Below are 19,904 nucleotides of genomic sequence, written 5' to 3' on the forward strand. Positions count from 1 at the left end.
GTGGAATTTGTACCACATGTTTAAAGCAGCCACAATAGAAGCTGTATAAACTGTAAGCAAAAATCTAATCCACCAACTTTAAGTAAGGTAGGTATAATCTATTATGCAAAGAATGAAAATGAGTAAAAAAATCAAGGACTTCTATTTTTTGTAAATTTTAAAGAAAGACTTCTAAATAATTGATAATTTATCAGTAGATGATAAAATAAACAAAACAGGCCTTAAGTTGTAAGAAACTTCAACATACTAAATTTTAAACATGTTTAATCAATAAGTATTTAAAAGTAATCACTAAATATTTTAACTGACATTTGCTCTGAAATTAATCCATTTGCTAAGTAAAAGGCCTTTTCAAAAATAGATTTCTTTAAGCAAAATTATTGAATATACATAGTTCAAAAGAAGATAGAAAATGTGCTTCAATAACCTTTGTATTGTTTGCTTCCTGGCGCTCCCTAGCTATATTTTGTACAGACTCTAGTACTTACAGTGTCAAATCCTTCCTGCAGCTTTATTTACATTTTTCCTCAGCAAACCTCTCAGGCCAAAACAATCCAACAAGAATACAGAGGTCAATTACAGTCTATTCACAGAATTTGCATCCAGGTTCCATTAGTGAAGATTCCAATCACTGAAACCAGACAGAATTGTTTAAAAATGCCCTCTCTGTGACCCTGCTCCTCTGAAGGTCAAGTGTACTATCACTCCCTGTAACCAAGGAAGCAGAATCGACGTGTTCCTGCTGTTTTGCCAGCTGCTGAAGCAGTTTGTCTAATAATACGATTAATTTCATCTGGGGAAGATGTACCCAGGTTACAAAGCTTTCTCCCCTGTTTCTCTTCCTCAGTCCCCAAACCTGCTACCTCTCCATTAGGCAGCAAAAGAGAATTCTATGAGAAAAGAGTTTGCCCTGCTCTTGAATTATTTTCAAATCAGTAAATGGAAAAGGAAAACCACCATGTTCCCTGTGGAGCATCTTTATCTTTACAGTTCATTAAGCTAATGTATTTAAAGGAACATGGGCCTCTCTAAATTCCTGTGTGCCCCTCACACATGTAGTAATGTAATCAGTCTTGTTACATGTTAGACTTAATATATTAAATACATGATGCATGTGAGAAAGTTATGATTCATTATTTTAATTCCCTGACAAAACATTTGGATCAGACTACAGTGAAATCTGGCAAATTAATGCAACAACACACTATTAATAATAGAAAATGTTGAAGTATCAGCAAAGGAGGAATTTTTTTTTGCCCTCATAATATCGACTACATTTTGGGGGGGGGGGGAGCTGAAATGTTTGAAAAGTTTTATGACAATGAATTTCATTACAGTGAATTTCCATTACACAAACTTATGTAACAACTACATGACTTAGCTGACTTTAATTAACACTAATACTTTATTTCAACTTCAAGGACTCCTGGGTATTGAAATGAGCTCACTGTTAAAATTAGGCCCTTTTCACAACAGTGAGGAAATAATGAAGATACAATTTATGTACTGTGTAACATTATTAATTTGGAAAGGTTAAAAATTATAGGCAACATCTATAGAATAATTTCTCCTTACCAGGGCCAGCTCCAGTGTTTTTGCCACCCCAAGCAGCGGAAAAAAAAAAAAAGCCGCAATCGGTGGCACTTTGGCAGCAGCTCTACCGCCGCCGCTTCATTCTTCGGCAGCAATTCGGCGGCGGGTCCTTCCCTCCGAGAGGGACTGAGGGACCCGCCACCGAAGACCTGGATGTGCCGCCCCTTTGCGTTGGCCACCCCAAGCACCTGCTTGCTGTACTGGTGCCCAGAGCCGGCCCTGCAACTTACTCATTATAGGTGCATATTTGCAACACAGATCCAACAGCAATATTTAGTCAACAAATCTATGTCCAGATTCAGAAAGGTATTTAAATACATGCCTAAATTTATGCATGCAAGTAGTCCTCTTGAAGTCAATTGTACTACATGTGCTTAAAGTTTGATGCATACTTAAATACTATGTTGAACTGGGCCTTAATGTGTCTACCTTGCTAAGGGAAGTGTTGTTTAGATAGGTTTATGATGTCTGACTGGCAGATGCCTTTCAACTGTAGGTCACCAGTTGGAATCCAACCCAGCTCCATAGGGATAAAAAATATTTTTCTCATCTCACTGAGGCATAGCTTTAGATAACTGTCGTGAAAAGACCATTCTGGATCTTTGTAAAAAAGTCAGAAATGTCAAATGCAGCACCAGGGACAAAGTGCCCTCAAAGCAGGATGCCAGCTGTGCAACCAAGTCTAACTGTATTCAGATCACAATTGTAGTCCCATCTTTTGGATAAACCTGCATTCCCCTCTCAACAACTTCCTTCATAAACTTAACAGAAAAAACTTGAAACTTCTTGGAAACTGTGAATTCTTTACACAACTATGTTTGTCTTTTGCATTCCTAGCTGACAGGTGCCTAAAAATACAATAGAAAGGTTATAGTGACAAAAGTACGTCATTTACTACATTAAAGGCTTATTGAGCACAACTTAGAAATATTTTTCTAAGCAGAATTAATCAGTATATTGGTTTTCTTTTTGATATACAGCTACAATAGCAAGCCATGCATGATTTTTATAAGACATGATAATATGTCAGCTCTAGCCTCTGTAGAGAGAACTTAGATAAACAGCCGACTCAGCCTCAAAATAACAAACATGTCTGGGTATGGCAATTATTCCTCCTTTCCTTACAAATGAAAGAAGGATGAGATTTAAAGTGTCCTGGTTTGGGAATCTGAGAAATACTCCTACAATCTATTGTCCACAAGAAACATATATATCTTATAAAGGACTTATTTGAATAGAGACAAGCATTAAATGTGTTCAAAACATAAATGATGTTTAGAATACCTCAAACATCTACCTTAATTTTTCATATGTAATACCCAAGATTACTGTTTCACAATCAGTATTATCTAATTTACCAATTCACTTCTGTCATTTAAATCTAGACTGCACAAATAAGGAATAATCCTACGCTGGTTTGATAATCGACTAAATTATGTACCTCCCTCCCCCCCGCCCATTTCAGTGTTTGAGTCCATAAGCTGAATTCATTGGGTACATAAGAATGGCCATACTGGGTCAGACCAATGGTCCATCTAGCCCAGTACATTGTCTTCTGACAGTGGCCGATGCCAGGTGCTTCAGAGGGAATGAATAGAACCGGCAATCATTGAGTGACCTATCCTCCTGTCGTCCATTCCCAGCTTCTGGCAAACAGAGTCTAGGGACACTCAGAGCATGGTGTTCCATTCCTGCCCATCCTAACTAATAGCCATTGATGAACCTATCCTCCATGAACTTACCTAGTTCTTTTTTAAACCGTTATTGTTTTGGCCTTCACAACATCCCCTGGCAACAAGCTCCACAGATAGACTGTGCGTTGTGTGAAGAAGTATTTTCTTTTGTTTGTTGTAACCTGCTGCCTATTAATTTCATTGGGTAACCCCTAATTCATGTGTTATGTGAAGCAGTAAATAATATTTCCTTATTCACTTTCTCCACAGCAGTCAAGATTTTATAGATCTCTATCATATCCCCTCTTAGTCATCTCTTTTCCAAGCTGAAAAGTCCCAGTCTTCTTCATCTCTCCTCATACGGAAGCTGTTCCATACCCCTAATCATTTTTACTGCCCTTCTCTGTACCTTTTCCATTCTAATGTATCTTTTTTGAGATGGAACGACCAAATCTGCATGCAGTATACACACTGTAAAATACTAAAGAAAGGATTTTAATCTTTCTCCCCGTGTCCCCTCCCCACTACATACTAGGAACGTTCATATAAGGTAATCATGACTAGAATGTGGAACTAAAATTGACCGCTTTAAATATTTGAAAACCAGTCAGCAACAAAAGGACTAGTTACTTGTATTCAAATTTGCATAAACAGAAACCTAGATTGTCCAAACTCATTTCATGACTGTTACATCCTTTGAAAGTAACAAGATTTCTTCATAGTTGCACAGTTCATATGTTAATTCACCAATGTGAGTTGCCCATAATTTTATGTACATGTATCCATATAGAGATATATTTAGATATATATTTATCTCAGTTTGCAATTGTGAATGAAGGTTCATTTTCCAAAGTTATGACTCTACATATTTATACACTGAACCTTCAATCCTTTTTTTCAATAGTTTATTACCAGTCAGGTCATTGCAAAGGCAAACAACTACATTGATTATGAGAACATTATTTGAGAAATATGTTGAAAGAATAAATCAATAGCCAATATAGTTAATGGATTTTTGAGTTCATACTTTTTCACAGAAATCTCTACAGATATTTTTGCTCATGCCATTTAGTGTTTCTGATTTAAGGAGAAGAGCATTTGCTTTATAAGCATGACTAAATATCAAAAGTAATTGTATTTCTTAAATACAGTGATCAGTCTCTCTCAATTTGTCATAATCTAGGTATGAGCAATGTTAGTGCAAAAGAGATTCTTATAAAAGTTAAAGTAGGAAATAATTACAGCAAACCCAGACTAAATATACCCAACAGTTCCACAGGAATTTAAAATATTTTACAAACTTACTCTCACTAAATTTACAGCTTACAGTAAATATTTAATTGGAACAGTTATAAAGTTCTATATTCAAACACATTACTTCTTAAATTAGATCTTAGATTTTACAATTTGGCAGGTAAGCAGGAAAAGGAGGAGCTAATGCTACTCTGACCTCCCTCTACTGTGATGCAGAAGGACAGCTAGTGAGCAGTTGGAACAGAATAAGGGACAATATCAGCAACTGCTCATAGCGCTCCTTGCTCACATCAGAGTCGGTCCTGAGGCTTCAGGGAAAGAGGTGGGAGGCACTGCCCTCCACCTCCAGTCTAGAGTGACAGGCCTGATTCAAACATTTCAGTTTAAAAATTGCAGTGCACAGTTCAGAAACCATGCTTTCATACAAATTTTCTTCCTAACAGACTTGCTCTCAAGGCCTGAAGTTGAAGCCTCAAGTGGTCCCTCAGCTACAAATTGGACACTACTAGTGTATAAAGAACAGGAGTACCTGTGGCACCTTAGAGACTAACAAATTTATTTGAGCATAAGCTTTCGTGGGCTACAGCCCACTTCTTCGGATGCATAGAATGGAACATATATTGAGGAGATATATATACACATACAGAGAGCATGAAAAGGTGGGAGTTGTCATATGTATATATATCTCCTCAATATATGTTCCAGTCTATGTATCCGAAGAAGTGGGCTGTAGCCCACAAAAGCTTATGCTCAAATAAATTTGTTAGTCTCTAAGGTGCCACAGGTACTCCTGTTCTTTTTGCGGATACAGACTAACACGGCTGCTACTCTGAAACCTACTAGTGTATAGCATACTCAGAGTACAAGATAAAACCTTGAGAAAAGCAGTGTTAGTAGTTTATACACGAAGGATAAAATATAAATGACATTTGCAAAAGCTGCTCAGAATGTGAAACAACTGCTGACATTTCCTTTCTTGGGCATAGCTGTTCTCTGTACTCCAAGCTGATGAATTCTGAGTAAAACCAACTGAATAACACCTTAAGGTGTAAGTAATGACACAAAGTGTCATCCCATCTCATCCAGCTGGAAGTAGAAAGTTGGAGAAATGGAACAAGCAATAAGCTCTAAAGAAAGAAAAGAAAAAAGATAAGCAGTGAACTTTGAACTACTCAGTAGATAAAACCATCACAGGAGCTGCTTTAGAAAATCATTCTTAAAATGAGAACTGATTCCATGTTTTTCACTTATTTGGAGTACACAAAATACAAACGGTATTGGGGTGTAGTGTCATTAATGGCCATGTTGGAGCAATAATTCAGAGAGACAATAAAACCTGACAAATTACTGCACAGGAGAGAAAAACACAGCACTGCTGACTCTTTACTTAGGACAACCTAATATTTGCTTCTTGACATCTTGGTCCCCAGTAAACCCATGTGCAACATAGGCAGCAATCAGTTTGAAGAATTACTGTATATATAACTAAACATGCCAGTATTTGCATTAAATTATCTTGTTCATAACTGACCACTTAAAATTCATGTCTTAGGATTCAGTATATGATTAATGGCTATATTTCCCTTTGCCCAATTCAATTTTCCTTGATGAAATATCTGCCTTATGAAGAAAGCTCTCATTTTTTAAGGCCAATGCCAAATTTTTACACTACCCCAAACCAATTAATCATTTCCCTTCTTGCCAAGAAACTACTATGAATACAAATACACAGATCTAATATATTTCAAAAAGATTAGTCATTTATTAAACTGGACAAAAATATATCTGACTTAGAAGGACACAAAGCAGTAAGCCAATCATTTATAACAAAGATGGCTCAAGATTTAAAAGCAACGTTGTCTCCTTAAGAATTAACAGATGTTGTGACCATGTTGTTTTTTAATAAATATTTTTTCCATGAACAAAAATATTATGGTGTTATGCATCAGACAAGCATATAATTTAAGGAGGAATCGAATAGTGTAAAGAGAGGAAGCCCTAGTTACCCACCGGCCAGGAAGAAATCACAGAGCTTCACATGCTCTTGGGAAGGACCGAGCTCTCCAGTGGCAAGATACAACCATCACATTATGTTACCACGGTGCATTTCCTGCACGAGGAATTACAAATATCACATATTTTATGTGCCTTAGATGTGATTATAGCATCACCATTCATACTAAAATAGTTAAGGGTTTGCCTGTCTTTCCATTACAAATTCTTTTTTTCAGGCTCTTTTAAGACTAGTTTGTAAAAATTAATTTTGGCCTGAAACTTGCTATACAAACACCTGAAAGAGCAAAATAAAACAAAACAAAAAATTCTATTTGTCAGTTTCTAAGGTGAAATTTTAGTTTGTTCTTTAAACAGTCCTTAAAAGTGATTCTACTGTATTTTGCAGCCCTTAGTCCAGATTGTGGCTTAATCACTGTTGCCATAAAATATATTTTAAAATGAACAAATTAATATTTCTTTGTACAACAAAGTTATTGGATATAAAAATGTATTTGCAAAGCCTTTTCTGAAAGTTTTTTTTGCCCGTTGATTTGCCTCAGATATGCAGCCTCCACATTAGCCCACCAAACTGAGTATCTTCAAGGTGTAATTACAGTTCACTGGGTCAGAGATCTATGAACTAAAATTTCTAACATGGCCTTGATTATGGAGATGTCACAGACTACTGAGTACAGATAATTTACAAAATTCCTTAATTATGTAATTATATGATAGGCTGTGGTAACTCTCAAGAATATTAAGCCAAGCAAAAAACCCACAAACCCTATACAGTTAAGAATCTGATTAAAATTAGCAAACTAAAGAAATATGTAGGTTATCTTCTATTTCCATAATAAAGTGCATTTTCAGTGCTGAGAAGCTGATTAGACATTTTAGCCTTCAACTGTCCAAGTTAGGGTGAACATAAGTAAGGCCGTTAATTTAATGTTACCTTAAAACTGTTTTTGTGCTTTTATACATGTATACTTGGGACAAAAATCCAAACTATGATTCACAAGATTCTCACTACTGCATGTTCACCGTATTCACTATGTAGTACAGGTGGTACTTGAAACATGGTTCAAGATTTAAATGGCATATCAGCTAAAGAGTAGAAATCCTTATTTGTTAAACTATGTCACTCTAACACATTGGTTTTCTCATATCTTTTATTTCCAATTATGAGAACTATAAAATCGGCAAAAGAACCAAATTTCCATGTAGGTCACAGGTGAATTTCTTGTTTTACACATCTAATATGGAATCCACTAGAATGAAGTAACGTGACTGAAACAAATATTGGCTACATTTCTTACATGTTCTCATGTAAAATAATTACTGTTCTATAATTACCTTCTGCTTCATTTCTGATCAGTTGTAAACAACGGAAAACACTGATATATTTTTCCTTTCAAAATCAAGTGTGCCAGCTACTGTAGTATCATCTGCCACTCACCTCAGCCACCTGCTGTGTCTCCACTATCTGCTGAGCCAGCACCTCCATATTGGTTGCCATGGTGAAGCAAGATCATTAGAGAACCTGTTTGGAAAGATGCCAGCAACTTCCATCAGGCAAAGAAAATTAGACTTTTTGTCACTGTTATTAATTAAAATTAAATCTGTGGTGCAGCTTTATATGAATTTACACCACTGCCAAATACATCTGACAAATAAGAAAGCAGTGCACATATTCACTGCAAAGATGGGAATACTGTTTTTAAGACACAGCTCTTCTAAAATTATAAGCAAAAAATATAATTTTACCTTGTAATATTAATGCACAAAATATTTGTACTTCACCATTTAAAAACTGACCATTAAGAGATCTCTATTTTGAAAATGAGATCGGGCAAATTTGAACTTCAACTATTGGTCCAATTTGTGGAATTCACAGTTCTTAAAAAAGCTTTAATTAATTCCTAGTTTGTGAGGTGAGGAAAAAATACACTTAAATGAAAAGCTTCTATGTCTTGCTGTGCTGGGCAAGGATGTGGCTACCAGAGGAAGGTATTTGAGCAAATTCTTATTGAACTCTTTGCCAGACTACCATTATCACCTGTTTTTGTCACAATCCTGCATTGGCAGGGAAATGGCCTAGAATATCTAATGTATCTTTTCAATCTTTAACTTCTATGTTATATTTTACAATGATACTATGATACCATTATAACTGTGAGAAGGAAACTCTGTAAAGGGGTTACTTCCTATGACTGGTGAATGTAACTGCAAGTTAATTCTCTGACAAACCCACAAAGAAAAACAAGATGTAAAACAAAAAGAAGGGGATTAATGACCAGAAGACAAGCATGTCCAGTAAAATTTAAAACTATGGTCCTTAATATGGTTTGGTTTCTCCATTCCTATTTTAAATTAAGAAGTCTTTTGTGCCCTCTCTGAAAATGTAACAGCTGAAACAATCTATTTAAAAATGATTATATTAAAAACTTTGCATGATCAGCCCTAGAAAGTTAAGTACCAGCGAAAGCCAATGATGGCCATTGGCCAATGTTCTGACAAAACGTTGTGCTTGATAATGCTAAGATAATCAACTCCTCTCTTTCTTGCAATACCCATATTAGACAGACTCTCTACTTGCCTGTAATCATTTTTAGCCCCAATTTGTTACTAAAATAGTTGCAAACCCTAACCTAAATAAACATTCAAAAGGTCAAAATATTCACCTTGAGCTTTAAGTTTTGCACATCGATTTTGAAGAAATTGGAGGAATGGCAAATGGATATTTAAGGAGGAAGAAAAATGTTCCAGTTTTCCAGTAATATTTTGTATGATGTCTTCACAGACAATCACTGCACATCTTAGTCAAGCATGAAATTGACTAGGAATAGTAAAAATCCCTGGTAGAGCATGGAAGCTAGGAATGTGAAAATAAACATTTCTGATTTTTCATCTTAAGTCATTTTTATAGAAAGTCATGACCTTAATTTCAGTGGACTCTTTCTGGTTATTATATCAGTTTAATTCCTCAAACTAGATGCCAGACTCTATGTGGAAAAGTGGTGACAAGTCAATTATTATCCCAACAGAAGATACCACTAGAATATACTGTAACTGCATGTCAGTATTTACATTATGAATTATAAATTGTTGTTGCATCATTTTATTGTACCATTATGATGATTTAGGTTGTTAAATAAAATGCTGAATTATATACCAGTGGAGCTTGCTAATATGATAAGCATACAATATTATGATGTAAATAGATGGCACGGGATTCGGGCAGGGATTTAAATAACTTCCTGATGAAAAGAGAAACAGACTTCTTAAACATACCAAATTAAAACTGGTTATTTTAATATTGTATTTACAGTATATGCAAAAGTCTAGTAGCCAAAGGAAAATTTGATTGCATGAGGGCATTGGGACCTGCTGATACTATGAAATAGATTACAGTTGTTTGCAACAGTAGCAGCTGAATATTGTGCAGCAGTAAGCTTAGAAAAGAACAAATTATGTTGAGCACCATTTTGGCTAGCTATTGTTAAACACTGGTGAGCAGTGTCTATCAATGGTTAGCTGAAACAGCTGACTAAAGTTTGTCCTTTTCAAACACATTCCAAATGGAATCATGGACTTATTAAAATCTATGGGAGCTTTGCCACTGACTTCAAAGGGGCCATCTTTAAATGGTCTCCTCCTCTTTACCAGTGATTTGTAGGAGTACAGTCATTTCAGTGTTCAGAGCTTTATCTGTGCATCTCCTGTTAAGCAGTAAATGAAACTGCACAGCTGAAGACCTGCTCACCAAGAATTAACTCTTTACATTTTAGGATTTGGGATCCACCTTCTCCGGTTACTGTGGATTTTTGAATTCACTCCCACTGTGTTGTATATTATTATTTAATATTTATATTGCAGTAGTGCAAAAAATATCTAAGCCAGGTTGGGCCCCGTTATGCTATGCACTGTACAATAAATATTATAATGCCACTATATAAATCCATGGTACACCCATACCATGAATACTGCACGCAGTTCTGGTCATCCCATCTCAAAAAAAAAAAAAAATTAGAATTCACTTATTCCTAACTCACATTCTCCACACTATTTGTGATTTAATAGACCTCTATTATATCCCGCTTTAGTCATCTCTTTTCTAAGCTGAACAGTCCCAGTCTTTTTAATCTCTCCTCATACGGAAGCTGTTCCATACTCCCTAATCATTTTTGTTGCCCTTCTCTGTACTCTTTTCGATTTTAACATACTTTTTTGAGAGGGGGGTGACCGGAACTGCATGCAGTATTCAAGATATGGTTGTACTGTGGATTTATATAATGGCATATAATGAAGATATTTTCTATCTTATTATCTATCCCAGAGGTTCTCAAACTGTGGTCCATGGACCACCAATGGTCCGCGAGCTCCATTCAGGCATGGCTCCACAAATTAGGTGCCTGTACCCTGGAGAAGACACACATGTAAGGTGAGGTGGTGGCCTTGGGGGGAATAGGGTGTAGGTGGGAGAGGGAAGTGGGGTGAGAAGAGGGGGTGGGGGAATTTGGGATGTGCAGGGCTGCGGAGGCCAGAGAAAGTGGTGACTTTTCCCAGCTCCAGGGCTGCGGCTGCTGTGGAGAGACGGCTCTCCTTCCCAGCCTCAGCTCTGTGGCTGCTGTGGCGGGGGAGAGACCCCCACCGGCCTTCCCAGCCCCAGCTTGAGGACTGCTGAGGTGGGGGAGACAGGGAGAGACCCCCCTCCTTCCCAGCCCCAGCTCGGAGGCTGCCAAGGCAGGGGAGAGAGGGCACATCCATTGCATTAGAAAGGTAAGACTACGGATATTAAAATATGAGTTGTGTGCTTTTATTTGTAGAACAAAAATCCATTTATTATTACCGTATTTACTCATTCATAAGCCAAATATTTTTGGTAAAAAAGTGACACATCAAAGAGGGGGGGTCGGCTTATAAATGGGGCTACACAAAAATTTGATTATTTTAAACTCTATGGAATCATTGAATATCTAATACATTGTCGTTTTGTTTACCTGGAGCGTCTGCAGGCATCGAGCCGCTCAGCTCCCTGTGGCTGCGGTTCACCGTTCACAGCCAATGGGAGCTGCAGGCGCACCACTTCCCACAGCTCCCATTGGCTGGTAACAGCAAACTGCGGCCACTGGGAGCTGAGGGGCTCCGTGCCTGTGAACACTCCAGGTAAACAAAACGTCCAGGTCTGTTAGAGTCTTACCCTAATGGGTCAGGAGCCAAAGTTTGCCAACCCCTGGAATAGAGGGTGTCACAGAGTTTGGGGGAGACAAGGCCCTGCACCCTCGGCTTCCTGCGATTCACCATGACTCTCAGCCAGACAGTAGAACAGAAGGTTTATTAGACGACGGGAACACAGTCCAAACCAGAGCTTGTAGGCATAAACAGGACCCCTTAGTCAGGTCCTTCTGGAGGGTAGGGAGCTTAGACCCCAACCTTGGGGTTCCCTCTGATTCCCCAGCCAGCCCAATTATTATTATTTAACATCATTACATCCAATTCTGGAACCCACACTTAGGACCCGTCTACACGAAGACTCTGCATGGCAAGCACAGGTGTAAATCTACAGTGCATTAACCTGCCATGCCCTAAATTGTCATGTGGATTCTACTACCATGCACTAAAATTTCCATAATATACTTGGAGAACTGTATCCGCAGCACTTGCTAAATAAGGATAATAATTCCTCATCTCCCGACATTGTGCTATATTATTTTACTGGGAACCAGTTAGTCATATTTAAAATAATTTGCACATTGACACCAAAAATGTGACCACCTGTATCAAAACTCTATCAGAAAAATGCATTTATCCAACACAAAGAAAAAAATCCTTATGGAGTAAATGCTACCAAATTAATAAATGTCATTGTTGAAAGACATAAATGTCAAAATACATTAGTTTTAGAAAATAAGAATCATAATGTGGTAAGTTGCACATGCAAATAATGATTTTGCATATGTTAATATGACAGAATATTTGACATAATACAAAACAAAGCCAAAAATAAGACAGGTTTTCTGTTAAAACCATACAGTATTTGTATTTCTGAGAATTGTCTTCTAGTTCTCCATTTTTTTTCCAGGCTGTTCAATTTTTACGTATAAGTTTACAAACCATTTCCACCAGGACATTTAACATCTTTAGCTCAGCAGGAACAGACATTAATATGTGCTCACCACATTTTTTTAGTTTTGTAACAAAGAAGACCTTGAATACCAGATACCCTATTCAGCAAAATAGATACACTATTGCGCAACAAATTCTTCAAGGCCTTCTGGGCTTGTGTTTCATGGGATGCGATCTCTCTCTCACCCCCCCCCCCCCCCAATTAGTTTTTTTAATCATATAGTAGAGTTTCCTGGTGCTTTTTGTATTTTATAAAAATTCTAACAGCTAAATAAAACAAGTCATCAAGAAGTGTGTATATTGAATAAATAGGAGCTCATGCCCTACCCCTTCTATCTTCATAGTCAACTGTTGTGTGACACCCTTCATTGTGACAGATCTAAATGTGCTTTGCAAAATACGTAAGTACATCACTCTAATGCAGTCTCAACAGAGGTGGAAGAAGAGCCACCTCATTATGCAGCAAAGGACATAGGGCTGGCCAAGAGCCTACTGTAAAGTTTGTTTTACCAAAAATACAACAAATCTTTAGTCTCAGAAGAAAGCAGGCACAATCTCAAACTACAAGCGCTGAGGTGAAATACTCCATTTATTCCACTGGGTGGAAGTGAAGCTGTGTGATTTCAGGGAGGGAGGACACACAGTCCAACAGTGCTGGGATCTGAACTTGTAGGTCCCAAGAAATCTGAGTGCTTCAAACCTGATGCTCAGGTCACAAACTATCGAGGAGGACAGACCATCACGGATCTCCTCAGTTAGACTGGGGAGTCGAGGCTGAAAGCCTGTAGTGGAACTGTTACTCCAGGAGCCCGCTACTTCACTACTTGGGGCAGGAAGGAAATAACTGGCAGTGCAGGACCCAGGGAAGGGGCATATTACTAAGGTAGGACCAGACCGCAGCTCTCTTCCCGTTGGTCGCTACACTCGTGCGCCCCATAGGCCAATGTGGCGCCGCGCTCCCAGCCCTTCCCACGCCCCCTCACTTAAGCCGTCCAGAGCGCGTCTTCGCCCTATGCGCGCGGAAACCACGCCTCCTTTTCCCGCCTCCTGTCCCCACCAATCGGCTCATTTTAAAGGTAAAACTGCCCAGCCCCAAAGAGCGGATTGGCTAACGGGTGTGCCAATTAAACCACTTGGCCCGCCTCCCGCCTACGAGGAAAAACACTCGAGGGACGCGGAAAAACACAAGATGGCGGTGCTGGCTGCCGGCCAAGTCCCAGGCAGCGCCGCCGCCATTAGACCCCCCCACCCCTCCGGTATGTGCTCTGTCGAGCTTTGAAGGGCCCGGCCACGGCTGTGGGGGAGCGGCCGGTAAGATGGCGGCGGTCCCGGCCCCGTATGCAAAGTACCCACCGCCCCCTCCCCTCCGCCCTCCCGGTGGCAAAGGTAAAAGGGTCGGGTTCAAGCCGCCGCCTCCGCCCGCTCAGACTCCATCTTCCCTGTGTGTGGCCGGGGTTTCTCTACAGCGTGGCCGGACCCCTTCTCCCGCAGCCACCCAGCCCGCCCGGACAGCAAGTCGCTCGCACGAACGCCAGACCGGCTCGGAACCTAGGCGGGCCCGACTCCGCTGAGCGGCTCCGGAGCGGACTCCGCCTCGATCGGCCCAGCGGCTCCCAGAGACCCTTTCAGGGAGCCACCCGTGAGCCCACCCAGACCTAGGCACGGCCGGCTCTCGGCTACCACCGACACCCGGAATCCGAACCAGGGTGTCCGCGAAGCCGGGCCCCAGCCGCTTCAAGCGGGCGTGCTCTTTTCCCCAGGGGCGGCCTGGCCGGGCCCCGTTAAGATCAGGCGCCGCGGGGTATTTTGATTTAGAAAAAACAATTTACCTCAGGCTTTGGCGCCAAACGTGCCCCGGCGGTGACCCGGCTCCAACCGGGCCTGTTAGGCAGCGGTGCTGGGCGACGGGCCCGAGAGGGCGGAGGGGAGGGGGGGCCTCGGGTTAGTAGTATTTGTTAGCGGGGGGGTTTGTTTTGGTTTTGTGCCGTGCCCCTGTGAAAGGTCAGAGTTCGTGACCCCGCCCGCCGCTGCTGCCGCCTGGGAGCGTTTCCCCGCTTCCTCTTCCCAGCCCCACGCCGGCCACAGCCCCCTCCTCCAGCCTCCTCGCGGGGCGGGGCCGGGGGACGGCAGCGGCGGGGAGGGGCTACCTGAGCGCCTGGATGGAACGCTCAGACACCAACGTTCCAGCCGGCCCCGGGGGCAGAATAGGCGCTTTCCCGCCCCCCTTCTACCGCCTCTCCCCGGCCTTGCTGGAGACGGGGAGGGAGCGGCAAGGAGTGTGTGGTATGCGGTGCTTCCACCGCACACGTGCTGCTGGAGAGGTGGCTCACACTGTGGAAAGCTGTGTGTCCCCCCCTCCCCATTCGTTGTTTGGTTGTGGGGTGGGCAGATGTATTCATTCCCCCAGTTACTGTTGTGGCAGGGAGAGCATCTGAGGACACGTCCTAGAGGTGAAGATCACCCTTCCCCCAACCTGTATCACCTTGCTGTGAGGAGAAGCCCTTTATTCCCAGACTGGTACTGTGGGCAGTCATGGTTTACCTCCTGACCCATAAGGTTTGTGTGTACTCTTCTACTTCGAGATAACTGATAGCCCACCTTAAGTTAACAGGCAATGTGTTTGTAAAGGCCAGTGTGAATGCGTCCCAAAGCTTTCCTGGGGTGCCTACATAGCAATCAGAGGTGTGACTGCAGCATGAGTAGGTGTACTTAAGATATCTTTAGTCTAGGGGCCTGATCTACACTAGGAAATTAGGTCAGTATAACTGTCAGTAATATAACTGTCAGAGTGTGAAAAATCCACACCTGTGAGTGACACAGTTAAACTGAGCTAACCGCCAGTGTAGACAGCGCTAGATCAATGGGAAAATTCTTCATCGACCTATCTACTGTCTCTGGGGGGAGGTGACTTATCTATGCCAATGGGAGAACCCCTCCTGTCTATGTAGGTAGTGTCTTCACTGAAACACAGCAGCGTTTTATGCGTAGACCAGTCCTAACAGACATACCAATAGCAGTGAAGCTGCAGCAGAACAGTCTTCAGTGCAGACAGTGTAAGCCTACCAGGGATGCTTGGTACTAGTTACTGAAACAGCTAGCCTGCACTGAAGCCTGTGCTGTCATGGCTTCACTGCTATTGGTACTCCTGCTGGCAACATTAACTAGTTAGCATATGTCTAAATGAGTATGAGTTAACTGTGTAGACCTACTCCCATGCTGTGTCTTCACCAGTCAAAAGGTGTGTTTTTTACAATGAGAGATCTATATTGGAAAATACACTTTGTTTTCACTAGTAAAAAAAAAAGTTGAAGAGGGAGATGCCCTGTGCTTTTACTCAGCATAGAGTTTGATCATGAAACCTTCAAAGGCTATATCTTCACAGCCAAAAAAGGTGTATTTTACAATGAGATATCTCTTTAAAATCCTAGTGGAGACAAGGCACATGTAGTTTTTTACTTTAATGAAGAGAGCTAATAGTCTTGATTAACATAAGAATGGCCGTACTGGGTCAGACCAAAGGTCCATCTAGCCCAGTATCCGGTCTTCTGAAAGTGGCCAATGCTCCAGAGGGAATGAACAGAACAGGTAATCATCAAGTGATCTATCCCCATCGCCCATTCCCAACTTTTGGCAAACAGAGGCTAGGGATGCCATCCTGGCTAATAGTCATTGATGGACCTATCCTACATGAATTTATCTATTTCTTTTTTGAACCCTGTTATAGTCTTAGTCTTCACAACATCCTCTGGCAAGGAGTTCCACAGATTGACTGTGCATTGTGTGAAGAAATACTTTATTTTGTTTGTTTTAAACTTGCTGCCTATTAATTTCATTCGGGACCCCTAGTTCTTCTGTTATGAGGAGTAAATAACACTTCCTCATTTACTTTATAAACCTCTATCATATTCCTCCTTAGTCGTGTCTTTTCTAAGCTGAAAAGTCCCAGTCTTGTTAATTTCTCCTCGTATGGCAGCTGTTCCATAACCCAAATCATTTTTGTTTCCCTTTTCTGAACCTTTTTCAAGTCCAATATGTCTTTTTTGAGATGGGGCGACCACATCTGCACGCAGTATTTAAGATGTGGGTGTACCATTGATTTATATAGAGGCAATATATTTTCTGTCTTCTTATCTAGCCCTTTCTTAATGATTCCCAAAATTCTGGTCACTTTTTTGACTGCCTCTGCACATTGAGTGGATGTTTTCAGAGAACTATCCACAATCACACCAAGATCTTTCTTGAGTGGTAACAGCTAATTTAGACCCCATCATTTTATATGTATACTTGGGATTATGTTTTCCAATGTGCATTACTTTCATCTGCCATTTTGTTGCCCAGTCACCCAGTTTTGAGAGATCCTTCTGTAGCTCTTCGCAGTCTGCCTAGGACTCAAATATCTTGAGTAGTTTTGTATCATCTGCAAATTTTGCCATCTCACTGTTTACCCCTTTTTCCAGATCATTTATGAATATGTTGCACAGGACTGGTCCCCGTACAGACTCCTGGGGGATACCACTATTTACTTCTCTCCATTCTGAAAACTGACCATTTATTCCTACCCTTTGTTTTCTATCTTTTAACCAGTTACCAATCCATGAGAGGACCTTCCCTCTTATCCCATGACCGCTTACTTTCCATAAAAGCCTTTGGTAAGGGACCTTGTCAAAGGCTTTCTGAAAATCTAAGTACACTATATCCACTGGATCCCCTTTGTCCACATGCTTGTTGACCCCCTCAAAGAATTCTAGTAGATTGCTGAGGCATGATTCCCCTTTACAAAAACCATGTTGACTCTTCCCCAACAAATTATGTTAATCTGTGTCTGACAATTTTGTTCTTTACTATAGTTTCAACCAGTTTGCCCGGTACTGAAGTCAGGCTTACTGGCCTGTAATTGCCGGGGTCTCTTCTGGAGCCTTTTTTAAAAATTGGCATCATATTAGCTATCCTCCAGTCATTTGGTACAGAAGCTGATTTAAATGATAGGTTACTGATGACCGTTAGTAGTCCTGCAATTTCACATTTGAGTTCCTTTAGAATTCTTGGGTGAATACCATCTGGTCCTGGTGACTTATTACTGTTTAGTTTATCAATTTCTTCCAAAACCTCCTCAAAGCACATTAGAACCATGTGTCTAGGTAAGACTCCTGGATTAACAGTTTACTCTATTTCTATTCACCCAGTTCTTTCCTCCCTTTACCAAATCTTGGATGTCATAGCAGAAAGGCATCTTGTATATAGACCTAGTCTGAATACACATATAAAAGTAAAGTCTTCAAAAACTAGTCAATGTGTATTTATTTAATGCATTTTTATAAATGTTTTGTAACTGCTTCAAGTTAGGTTGTCTCTCTTTTTTGCAGGTGGAGAGGGTTTAATGAGGGGAGAGGGTTTTTTCATTGTATGAAGTATTTTAGTTATGATGGAAAAGCTTTATTAAAGGCCTGTCACATGAGAGAATTACACACATTTTTAATACATTGGCTTAGAAACTGATTAAGTTAAATTGGTGCAACCCCTGTGTTGGACACTCTTATTTTGGTCTGAGTGTCTTATCGATTTAGCTCAAGTTGATTTCTTTTACTGTATTGTATTGTGCTGCTGTCTACTACTGTCTCATTGTTTCCTTGTTACTTCCCCCTTGGTCTGTATATATCAATATGTTATCTCTTGGCTTATACTTAAATTGGTGCAGAGGCTGTCTTTCTCCCTCCTACCCCCTTCCCCCCTCCACCCCCGTCTTTCCTGTTTCTGTACTGCCTAGCACAAGGGAGTCCTGTTCTATGACTAGAGGTCCTGGGGTCTACAGTAATATAGAAATAATAATAGTGTTCTGCTTTACTATATTGTCAGCACCTTGGCCTTGTAGTTAGGAAGGTTGCCTCCCTAGAACATACATATCAAACCCACAAGATTCTTGTTTATTGACTGTCTTTAAGCCTTCTGCCTGTTCCTTTATGCTAAACAGTGCACCAAAGGCGTGCACCTCAGACTCCTAACTGTAGCTTTTACTTGGGGGGAAAACTCTCGCTTAAGTCAATGGACGGTATAATGGGTAGCCTTTACTCTGAGTGTATCTTAAAACCCACACACACCTTGTTGTTTTTCATGTAAAATTCATGGCAAATTCAAATGTTCGGCTACCCTTTTATTAGCTATTGTTATCTAACAATAGAAGAAAGAAAAATAAGACTCAAATCATTTTGTCTTTAAGTAAAAGTGAGTTAAATTGTTTTGTCTGTGATGTTAAGTTTCATTCCAGTATTTGTCATTCAACTAAGTAAGGACTTTTATTCAATTGGAGGCAGTTTCCAGGGTGATGAAAATTACAAACTATAAATTATAGATTGTATTGATAGAGTTTTTGCTGCAAAGATTACTTTTTTTCAAAGCATTTAACAAAAATGTTATTTGCTCCACCAATTAAATTGGAGATCAATGTTGGATGGGATTTCTAATATTCTGTTGTTGAATTATTAACTGGTTGAGGGTCTGATCAGTTTAGCAGACATTATATTGTGCTATTAGACTTTTTTTTTTCTTGTCCACGAGCAGGGCTATAAACACCCGCCATCTCATGATATTTACTATATTGAAAATTTTATCCGCCATTGTATTCTTTCTTAAATAACTTCTAAGGTGTGTGAAAGTCTTAATAAACTCATAAGTAATAAGTAAGGGATATATGTCACAGTGGGACGTTCCTTTTTTATTTACAAATTTGTAAAATCAACATATTAAGCAAATGTTATTGTCTCCTCAGTCTTTACAAGAAACAAACAATTCTGTTGCTCTTCAAAAAATTTTTTTTTTAAAAATTGGTATCTAAGGTATAAGAACAATATTGTTTGATAATGTCAGTATCACATGAAAAGAAACAATAGAATCTTGCTAATTCATATTAATCAGTTGGAGATGCTTTGCTAAATAGTGTACATTAAGGATACTTAAAAGGATTATGGAAACTTTTTGTTCACGTTTATTAAAACAAACAAACAAACAAAAACAACAACCAAACCCACTTCCATAATATGAGAACAGGGTGTCACTCAGCTAAATTAATAGTTGTATCAGTATAGAAAACTTACCCCACTATGGCCCTGAATGGGTCACATCACTATGGGCTAGGTATGGATGATGCACACAGTGTAGTGACTATACTGCAGGGGCTCTCAACCTTTCCAGACTACTGTATCCCTTTCAGGAGTCTGATTTTGTCTTGCGTACCCCCAAGTTTCACCTCACTTCTGTATTTTTGTCTGA

At 40.0% G+C, this 19,904-nt stretch overlaps 1 protein-coding gene across 15 annotated transcripts in view; it reads right to left on the minus strand.

Annotated features, from left to right (window-relative positions):
• The window catches only part of NR2C2 (nuclear receptor subfamily 2 group C member 2), a 61,926-nt gene extending 46,651 nt beyond the window's left edge, over positions 1-15,275 (minus strand). For 3 of the 15 annotated variants that reach the window (XR_006174327.2, XM_042849865.2, XM_005288448.5), the window contains exons 1-2: positions 14,471-15,273; positions 7,972-8,055 (exon numbers count right to left, since the gene is read on the minus strand). Coding sequence is in view for 5 of the 15 variants with exons in the window: in XM_042849865.2 (XP_042705799.1) it covers positions 7,972-8,031 (60 nt within the window). In the remaining 10 variants the exon portion in view is untranslated. Of the gene's footprint in view, positions 1-488; positions 1,017-6,530; positions 6,631-7,971; positions 8,056-9,196; positions 9,388-14,470 lie in introns of those variants that run through there. The other 12 variants (XM_065550896.1, XM_065550893.1, XM_005288444.4 and 9 more) reach the window with 8 other exon arrangements.
• Positions 15,276-19,904: the final 4,629 nt, after the last annotated feature.

Source organism: Chrysemys picta, chromosome 7 (assembly GCF_011386835.1).
Source record: "Chrysemys picta bellii isolate R12L10 chromosome 7, ASM1138683v2, whole genome shotgun sequence".
In the NCBI taxonomy this organism is placed as follows: domain Eukaryota; kingdom Metazoa; phylum Chordata; order Testudines; family Emydidae; genus Chrysemys; species Chrysemys picta.